At 54.8% G+C, this 10063-nt stretch overlaps 1 protein-coding gene across 1 annotated transcript; it reads right to left on the reverse strand.

Annotated features, from left to right (window-relative positions):
* Positions 1–481: 481 nt before the first annotated feature.
* AMER3 (APC membrane recruitment protein 3) lies at positions 482–2896 on the reverse strand (the record flags this gene model as incomplete). The annotated part of the gene is made up of 1 exon (XM_082657964.1): positions 482–2896. One exon carries the CDS (start codon positions 2894–2896, stop codon positions 482–484), a length of 2415 nt encoding a protein of 804 aa, XP_082514090.1.
* Between the last annotated feature and the right edge of the window lie 7167 nt (positions 2897–10063).

The following is a 10063-nucleotide window of genomic DNA, read 5'->3' on the forward strand; positions in this document are numbered from 1 at the left end:
AAATGTGGCTACTTCACATCTGGGTTTAGACGCTTCATTTTTTGGTGGGAAAGTCGGTGAGGCACATTTTGAGAGCGCTAGAAGCTTTGCGATTGTCCTTGGCCTTGGGCTGCCCGGGACCTATTCTGGCTGAGCTGGTGGGTTCAGCTGTGGATGCCTCCATGTTAAAATGCCCCACCCCACTGAGTCCTGCCACCCCCTCCCCCCCAATACAGTCCTCACATCGGGGACAAAGGGTGGAGATTTGGGTCTTAGGCTCTCCTGAGTGTGACCACAAAGACACAAGACCGTTCCAAAGGTGGGTCTCAGCCGTGCTGGCCTGGGAGGTCCCACTTCCTGCTGGTTGCAGAGGATGCCCTCATGGTCCAAGAAGCTGCAGCGGCTTTCTGGGGCACTTGCAGAGTGGGCCCCCTCCCACTGGCTGTTGGAAGTGGGGGCCAGAATTCCTGGCAGGTGATCCCAGGCAGCAGGACTGAGGGGGCTATGAGTCCAGCTGGCTCCTGTGTGCAGCCTGCTCTATAGCCCTCGAGCTGAGCTGCAGAGGCTGGTCCTCCACAGAGGCATGGGCCTGGGCATCCAGCCTGGCGGGCTCCACCCTGATCTGGCTCAGGTCCAGAATGCGGCCTGGGCACCTCTGGTCCTGTGGGCTGTGGAGTGGGCTGGCCAGGGAGGGCAGGCCACATAGGGCAGCCATGCTAGGGAAGCTGTTAGGCTGTTTCTGTTGCAGAACGTCAGGGCCCCTGGCCTGAGGCTGCCCGCAGAGCCCGCTACCTGTGTTCTGCCTGGGGGGCTGACAGTCTGGGTGGATCTGTAGGGCTGCCACCTGGGCCACACAGCCTGTCAGAGTGAGCTCTAAATCCACGGTGCTCCCCCCGAGACCTGGCCTCCAGGGACCTTGGAAACACCCCAGGTTCCCAGGAAAACTGGGCTCCTGGGAGCCAGGCCAGGCAGAGGGGTTTGGGACCTTGTTTTTGCTGGATGTGTTGGTTGCCATGGGGGCTGCAGACCCCACAGAGGAGAACGAGCCTTCAGGGTGGCCTTGTGTCCCTTCTTCCCCAGAGACCTGCACACACTCCAGAGGGGGGTCCCTGGATGGAGAGCTGGTCCCCTGCTTGGTCCCCGCTACGACCTCACTCACTCCAGCAAGCGGGCCCTTGGGGCCCGAACATGCCCACAGCTCCCGCCTGCTGGGTGCTGAGCTCACGGAGGTCCTCCCCGCATCTAAGGCCCGGGTCCCCCCGCCCTCCAGCTTCACTGGACCTAGGCACACCTTCTCAGAGCCAGCTCCTGGTTTCTCCACCAGTCCTCCCGGGGGCGTTGCAGGCTCCCTGGGGGCCGAGGCAGGCGGGACACGGAGCTCTGGGCTCCGGCGGAGCCAGTTGATAATGCCCATGGTGATGGCAAGCTCGGTGTCGCAGAGCTTCAGCAGGCACTCCTTGCCCCTCCAGGAGCTCTGCAGGAAGCTCTGGCTGAGCAGGTCTGGGCCTGGAGCGGCGGCCAGGTTCTCTTCTGCCCCCACGTGGAAGCTGCACATGGACAGCGGGGCTCCCAGGGCCGGCCCCGACAGACTCTCAGACACGCACAGGTCGTCGTCCAGGCTCGGGCTCCCAGGGCCCTCGGTGGGGTCGTAGAAGAGCTCGTAGAGGGCGTCTCCGCTGTAGCTGTCCCTGGGGAAGGCGGCTGCGGGTGTGCCTGGGCTCGGGGCCTCCTTCTTGTCCTCCTCGAGGCCTGGTGAGAAGGAGTCGTAGTAGCCCTCGTCGCTCGTGGACACAGACTCTGGCCGCTCGCTCTTGGGCGTGCCCGTGTCTATGGAGCTGGCTTTGGAGCCGCCGTGGGGGTCCCTGCATGGGCACAGGGGGAGCTCAGCAAGCCCAGCTGCATCTGGCCTGGGCTTGTCTGTGTCTGACCCCTGGGGGCCCCCCAGCCACGGACCTAGCAGGGCGCGCTGTTGCTGCCTCACCGAGTGATTCACACGGTCCCAGAACTTGTCAAAGTCAGACATCTCGTTCTGGGCAGGCGATGCCAGCTGCTCTACGCTGCCCTGGAAGGGGCCCCTGGAAGCCATGCAGTCAGGGGCCTGGGATGCCCGGGCAGGGCTCTCCAGGCCCTCATGCAGCTCCAGGGAGGGCACTGAGCTCTCGTCTGCAAAGATCTCCCCGCAGCCGGTGAGTGAGTCAAAGCTCTTGAGTGAGGCCACATCCTCACACAGGGCCCTGCAAAGGTCAAAGGAGGAGTCGGGTAGGAACTCACTGTCAGACAGGTCCTGGCACAGGCTGTCCAGTCCCAGCCCCTCGCCCAAGGGGAAGCAAGCTGTGCCTTGCTGCCCTCCAGCCTCTGATGGGCCTTCAGGGGAGGACAAGCTCTTCCCCTTCGTTGCCAGCGAGGCCAAATTCTCAGTTTTGTTTCTGCGGATGTGGAATAGATTCCGAAAACATTTCTTGGGTCGTTTCAGGGAAATTCTCTTCCTTGGGATGCTCTTGGCCACAGCTGGTACAAAGGGCATCTGGGGCACAAAGTGGCGGTAGTCAATCATGCGCTGGCTCCTGGGGGGCCCTGGGAAGCTTGCGCTGCCCACCAGCTGCCCTGTAGCTGCGGCTGCCCTGTCAGCCCTGGGCACAGCGTCTTGAGTCTTGCTCTTCTGCACCAGTTTGAAGGTGGTCCCACAGAGAGCTGCAGGCCCCCCATTGGCGTCTGGCTGGGCCCCCTTGTCGGAGCACCTGTCATATCCTTGGGTGCTGGGACTGACCTGGGGGCCCCTCTCACTGTGGGGTCGCTGCTGCCCTCCTGGTGAGACTGCATCCTCCGTGGCCAAGGCAGTGGCTGCTGGATCTGGGGGTTTCTCATGGTCAATCTGCAGGCTAGATTTGATGAATGTCTTTCCTCTCTTCAGCTCCATGCTGCAGTGTCCCTGCTGCTGTGGAGGAAAGAAGGAGGCACTCGGTATCCAAGATGGAGGCCTGTGGTTCTAGAAGACATGTGTTTGCCTCCCCCCCCCACCCCCCACCCACCCACTGCCCACATGGGCATGGGAGCTGAGCTCTGACATCTGAGCTTGGATCCTCCGTGGAGGCAAGAGGAGAGGGAGATGGGAACTGCCACATCCACAGGCTTGCTGCTCCAGCCTTTGTAGATAACTGATACCCAATACCCAGAGAAGTTAAGTCATGTGCTTAAAGGCAGACAACAGGAGACAAAATGAGAGCATACTGGGGTCTGGTACTCCTGTAGTCGTGATCTTGCGACTCCCTTGAGCATCCTTTCAGAGCTTATCTGGACAAGTTAGACTTCCATGTCCAGGCCCGGCACTCTACCCACAGCACCATATCCTTAGGAGGAGTATCATGGCCCTTCTGAGTGGATGAAGCAGAGGACTCAATAAATAAGTTGCTTCCTTCATGCAAGAGACAGGGAAACCCAAGCCTACTTCCTGGGCTGGGCGCAGTGGGCCATGTGGGTATGGGGGGAGGGAAGACACATGCATGCCCTCCAGGACTGCTGCATCTGTTTGAGGAGGGAAGACTCAGTCTACACAGAGGCCATCAGGCAAGGCACAGCCAAGCATCTCATGGTGCACGAGAGCTTGCGCACGGAGGAGAGAGCAATGTGGCAGAAGGCGAAAGGGAGGAGACAAGCAGGAGACCAGGAACAGGCAGACGGGCCACACACAGCACACCATGAGCTGGAAGAGCAGGCAGGGTCGTCTTTTGTGGACGTCCTAACTGATAAACATTGCTACCTGGAGTGCCATCCAGAGAAAGGCTCTGATGCCCAGTCTGAGTTCAATGGGAAAGAGTGCTGGAATCGCTTATTGATGTCTGTCCTGGGTTCGGGAGTGGGAAGGTGGTAAGGGTGTTAACAACTTGATCATCCTTGCACAGCTGGGGAGTTTGGCCTTACCCCCAGTCAGGGAAGAGCTATGGAAGTCTTCTGAGGGAGTGGGTGGAAGTAGTGGCATAATGAAGTTGATGGTCTGAGACCATTTATCTGCTGTCTGAGTGGAGGATGGACTAAATCAGGAGAGAGGCTCTGAACAGAGAGGACTCACAAGAGGAAGCTAAAATGGAATCGGTATATGGAGATAAGGTCTAGATGGAAACTGCAGTTCTAAGCATGAAAAAGAGGGGTAAAGTCATAGGGTCTTTCAAAGGAAGAAACACGAGGATTTAGCAACTAAATAAAGAAAGACAAGTAGGCCAGAAGTCATAAACACTGAGGCTGGGATTCATGCCATGAGGGGGACCATAGGAGTGGGAAAAGTCCAGAAAGTGGAGAGGATGAGATGTGAGCAAAGGCAAGGAAGGTACCTGTGTTAAGAGCTGGTTTGGGGGAGAGGAGCAAGGGTCTAGTTTTAAACCATTGCCTTTGGGGTGAGTTTGGAGACTCACAAGACCACATCAAAAGAAGGCAGGGGCTTCCCTGGTGGTGCAGTGGTTGAGAGTCCGCCTGCCGATGCAGGGGACACGGGTTCATGCCTCGGTCCAGGAAGATCCCACATGCCGCAGAGCGGCTGGGCCCATGAGCCATGGCCGCTGGGCCTGCGTGTCCGGAGCCCCGCAACGAAAGGACCGGGAACCGCAAAAAGAAAAAAAAAAAAAAAAAAAAAAGAGGGCAATGCTATATCAGTAAACAAAGGATGTCACAGTCATCAGCGATTGCAGCCCTCCAATGTGAGCCAGTGAGCCCTGAGGAAACTCAGGAAGGAAAGAATACCTGCCATCTAGCAGCCATCAGACTGCAGCCACTCCCACGATCAGCCCTCAGGAAACTCAGGATGTGAAAACACAGGATGCTGGCCCCAGGTAGCTGAGGTGCATATCAAAGGAATGATTTTAGTGAGCCCAGAATCTTGCATCTTCCCATACACAGAAAAGTGCTAAATTCCTTAACCTGGGATAGCAGGTTTTCTTTAATTAACAATAATATTTTGACGTTCAGACTACCTGCCCTTTGTTGCAAAACTTCTATATAACCTGATTCCCCCCCTTGCCTCTTCTGAGCAGTTGTCTCAGGGTTACTTGAGATGCTGCCTCCTGGGCTTGAAGTCCTAAAAATTCCCACCAAATAAAACATAACTGAAAAAAAAAAAAAGAAGAAGAAAAAGAAGGCAGTGCTGAAGAGCACCCCCTGAGATGCCCCCCCGCCCTGGTGTGCTGTTCCTCACAGGTACCCCGCTCCCAGGCTCCATCTGCCTCATTGTCTCCGCCTCTCCTTGGCAGTGAGGGACCTGCCAGTTGGTCCTCTGGCTGGTTTCTTGGGCTCTCCATAAGGAGTGCTCCATAGGGAGCATCTGGATTCACTCTCCCTCAGTCCACAGTCTGTGAGGGAGGAATAGAGCAGGTGTGCGGGCAAGTGGCTTTATTGGCCTGCATGCCTTTCACGCCCACTGCCAAAGAGGCCTCCCGGTCCCCTCCGGAGAATCTCGGAAATGCTTCAACATGGGGTCCTGGAGGCGGGCGGAAGGGCTGTCTCCAGGCCCAGGTGGCAATGTTAAAGCCAAAGAGGATGAAAAGGGCTGGCAAAGTGGGCACTGCAGAGGCTCCCAGGGCAAGTGTCATGGCCTCCACCCCACTCCCACCTGTGGGCAATGCTGCCTCCCCTGCAGACGAACACCTGGGGCCTTTGGCCAGAAGACAGTAGAAGGAGCAGGCACCGTGTCAGGGAAGGCTGCAGAGCCCAGGCTTGGATATGGCTGCAGTCCAGCTCTTGGTGGCAGCATCCTGGACAGTGGGTCAGTCCCTCAAGCTGCCTTTCTGCCTCCTGCCAGGTGGCATGTGCCCAAGTCTTCCCCACCCTGTACCTGCAGACCCCATTTCCACTCCCCACAACCTTTTGTAGCCTAGCTCTGGTGGGTTTGGGTACACACAGCATAGCGGTTATTTTCTGGGCTCTGGAGTGGGAAGACCTGTATCTGAGTCTTTGTTCCCTCTACCTAACCAGGCAGAGTGCTTGGCCCATAACCTTATAAGGGACATACTACTGTAACCCCCATTTGATAAAGGAGAAATTAAGGTGCAGAAAAGTCAATCGATTGGCCCAGGTCACACAGGTGGTAAGTAACAGACCTAGGATTTGAACCCAAGCCTGTCTGATACTAAACATGTGCTCTTAACTGATAGACATTCTATGAACTAACAGCTCAATCTCCTCTTCGTGGGAAATCTAAACATTGAATAATAAATGTGGTTTTGTGAGAAATTTTGGAAAGCATAATGAAAATGAAGATTAAAAGCAAAAGTATAGCTCACAAACTTAGAAAAATTGTAACGGAAGGTAGTATAATTTCTATGGCAAGAAATTTTGGAGATATTCATTATGAGATTTCTGTTGCATTTATTTTTTTCCATGTTTTAGAAAAATATTTTTATTACTGTCCTTTGGGAAATAACTTCAACCAGGCATGATAAAGATTATTTCACTGTGTGCAGAATTTTGTAACTACAGAATATAAGATGGTTTATTTGATACTGATCTCTATAAATAAAACTTCTAGTTTCTTAATTCTTGTAATAGTTACTGATTTAAAATCAAATTCTTGGAATAGTTACTGATTTAAAATCATGAGCAATTGGAAATTTCACCACACTCTAGAGTTGGAAAATGGTCTTTCAAAATAGCTGTCATTGCTATAGGTGTTGGGACCAAATGTCACTAACATTGCCAACCCTATTTCCTGAGTCTATTTAACACTTTGCACGTTGTTAGGACAATAAGCACTAAGGCCCAGAACAATGAACCAGAAACTTGCAAAATACTGGAGCAATCAGGTGAAATTCAGTGTGTGTTCAGTCCATTCAGTTTCCATGTTAAAACATTTTACCAGATCCTGACTCTTTGGAAATGTGGGGTCCATATGTGACACGGGTGAGAACTCCCTGAGAGGTCAGAAGACCCACTGCCCAACTGGAGTCAAGCTGAGCGGCCATCTTTCATGATAATTCTCAGGGGCACAGTGGGATTTATCTGGACAGCCAGGTGCTGGCATTCTCATTTCCTGAGGGCAAAGGCCATGTGTCCAGGTTCTCAGTTGCAAAAATGCACAATCTGCCTTGTAACCCTGTGGCTAGACACCTTCTTTGTGGAGCCTGAGAGAGACTCCCCCATCATTTGCCAGCCAGGAAGGCCAATTTTCAGTTTTAACAGGTCACTCCAGGTGTGGGTGAGAAAGTAAAATAGGAGTAAGCGTGGACACAAGAGGGCAGGTTAGGAGCCAGAGGAAGGTCCAGGGGAAAGAAAGTGGTGGCAAAGACTTCCCACGTGTGAAAGCTTACATCTCAGCATCTTACACAGAGCGTGTGCATGCATACGAACTTACTGCAAATTGAGCAAATGAAGTAATTCCATTTGCTGCTTTTCTACATTATGACTAACTTTAGCTCAACTGCCTAGAATTTTCTTTTCCTTTTGGTAAGGTAATTTTATGTTTTTCTTTCCTTTTTGAACATGAAAATGACCAGGTATTTCATGGAGTAAAATAAAAACCTTGGAGCTACACACGTGCAACAGAAACAGTTTGGAAATATAAAAATTTTGACTAATAGCTTTGGTATTTACCCTGCCTTCTCCTGCCCCACCCCCAATATCCAGGAAAATCACAAACATGAAACACAAAGGGGTGAATGGTGATAACAGAGTAGGAACCTATGAGGGAAGCCCCGCCCAGGGACATCCTGGACATTGGGGTGGACAGGCTATGTATAGGGCAGTAGTTTATCTCTGTAAGAGGCTGCCTTGTCTAAGCCAAAACCTTCAGGGTGATGGAGTGAAGGCCACTTCGGGGAGGGACAGCCTCTATGTTCTGGGATGGCTGTGGGGTGGGGAATGAAGCAGAAATAGAATCTGCAGTGTTTAGAACATCACCAATTCACCCAGCCCCCACGTTGGGGAGACAAAGGGACCTTTGGGGAGCGAAGGTCCTGGTCTACTTTTTCTAAGGGAGTCTCTGGGCATTCCTGGCCTGCCCAGTGGAGAAAAGATGGGTCTCCAGTCTTACTCGTCCCTTCCCAGTACCCGCATCCGAGGGGACAAGGTTCCCCCCTTCCGTAGCCCAGACCTTTTCAGGTCTGTGTCATCGCTCCCAGACCCCGCATCACGGAGTGGACAGAGTGCAGACACTGGTTCCTCCTCTCAGCCCGCCCATTGCGCGAAAAACGCACAAAAATTTCCAAATCGCTGCCCTCCTCCGCTCCACGCCTACATCCTCGGGGCTTTGGCGACTTACCGCTGGGGCCTGGAGCGTCGCAGGACGCGGCCTTGGCAGGTCCGGGAGCCGCGCCCGATCCCGAGCTGAGCGCTCAGCACCACGGTCAGCTCCCGGCGCAGCGCGCGCCCGCCGGACCCTGGGAGGCCGAGGGCCGGCTCCCTCCCTTCGCCGCAGGAGTGGCTGGGAGGCCGCGGCAGGAGGCGGGCCCGCAAGGGTTTAGCAGCCGGAGGGCAATCGCGCCGCGGCGGGGCGGGGCCCGGCAGAGAGCCTGTCGGGCGCGTAGGCGCACCCGCGCTGTAGTGGGCGAGGCGGCGCGCGGGGCCGGGTGGGGACCGCTCTGGCAGGGCCGCCGCCCGGACCTCGCTCGGTCTCGCTTTGTTCGTGTTTATTCCGGTATCTGCCTCCGTGCGTCTCTGCCCTCCCCCGCAGGGCTGTGGTTCTGCATCCCTCAGGCCCAGCCTCTTGGGCTCCCCAGACTGACAGCCGCCCAGTCGTCTCCCCTTGCCCCCGACCGTATTTCCCCGCCGCGGTCCGAACTCCTGAGAGCGCGCAGGTGTGGGTGCCCCTAGCCTCCACAGCACGCAGCGCCGGGGCACAGTTAGCCAACCCTGTCGGAAGGGCCGAGTCACGAGCCCTCCCCAGGATTCGGAGCGGGTTTGGAAGAAGGAGCAGGCCAATCTCGAGATGCGGGACAGAGTCTTCAAGAGCCTTCCTTACAGAGTGCCTTTCTTGGGCCTGATTATATGACTAATGGGAAGGAACGAGGTGCTCCCCTCACAGGTACTCACAGTGTGGCGTCTGCCGGTGCTGTGGCCTGCCGCAGTCTTGCGGGAGGGGCAGAAGTGTTGTGGGACTCTCTCCCCGCTGAGCTGAGGAAGGAGGGTCTGCACGCTGGGAGCAGGAATAAAGTATGGAGTAAGCAACTCCGGGATGGCTCGGAGAGAAGTGCCAGGAGCATGGGTGAGGGGCGGAGCACAGGCAGGGCTGGTGGGGCGGGGTGGAGTGGGGTGAGGGGGGAGAGTACAGGCAGAGAGCGCTGGGAGGAAGAAGGAAGGAGTCTTGCAGTCCAGGCTTGGGCTGAGGCCCAAAAGAGGTCAGGGCTCCGTGGATGACGAAGGCCACTCCTTTCTTTGAGCCTGATGGGCTCCCTCCCTGTTCCCATTTCCAAAAAAAAATCCCCTGGATACAGACGTTCTTCCTTGGTCTGGGCTGGCTTTGTCATAAATCAGCAGCCTTCTTTATCATCAGTCACCTTGAGATCATCCCACCCCAGTCACCGCAGTCAAGAGCAGCTCCACCGCAGGCCCCTCCTTCAGCAAGGATCACCCACCACCTTTGGGTGAGGCCCCCTTCTTGCATTTCTTGGAGTTGAATCGTCTTTCTAGCCAGTGACTGACTCACTGTTAGGCCAGATGTCCTCCCTCCCCCCATGTTGATGGTATAGTCCTGACCTTTCCTGGCAGTTTCTGGCCTTCAGAGTTCCCAGAATCAATTTCCCCCCTATTACATAGAAACATAGTTGGATCTGTGCCTCATGCCACATAACCCTGAATCAAGTGTAGGATCCCCTAGACTCCACAGTCCTCACCAGTTTAAGTTAACAAAGATTAGCCTCTCCTATTATGGTCTCCCTTCTTCCGCATTACAGCATTACAAGGACAAATTTTCCCTTAACATGTTCCATTGAGTGATAATTGGTCTAGTCAATGCTCAGCTTGTCACCCTATTGTCAGTGAAAACTATTCTAAGCCATCTACTTCCTCCTGTTAGACAGTTTAAAAACATCCTTATTTTGGGGTATAAAAACCCCAAACAAAAACAAACTATAGGGCTTCCCTGGTGGCGCAGTGGTTGAGAGTCCGC

This window comes from Grampus griseus (genome assembly GCF_964374135.1).
Source record: "Grampus griseus genome assembly, chromosome: 7".
NCBI lineage: Eukaryota > Metazoa > Chordata > Mammalia > Artiodactyla > Delphinidae > Grampus > Grampus griseus.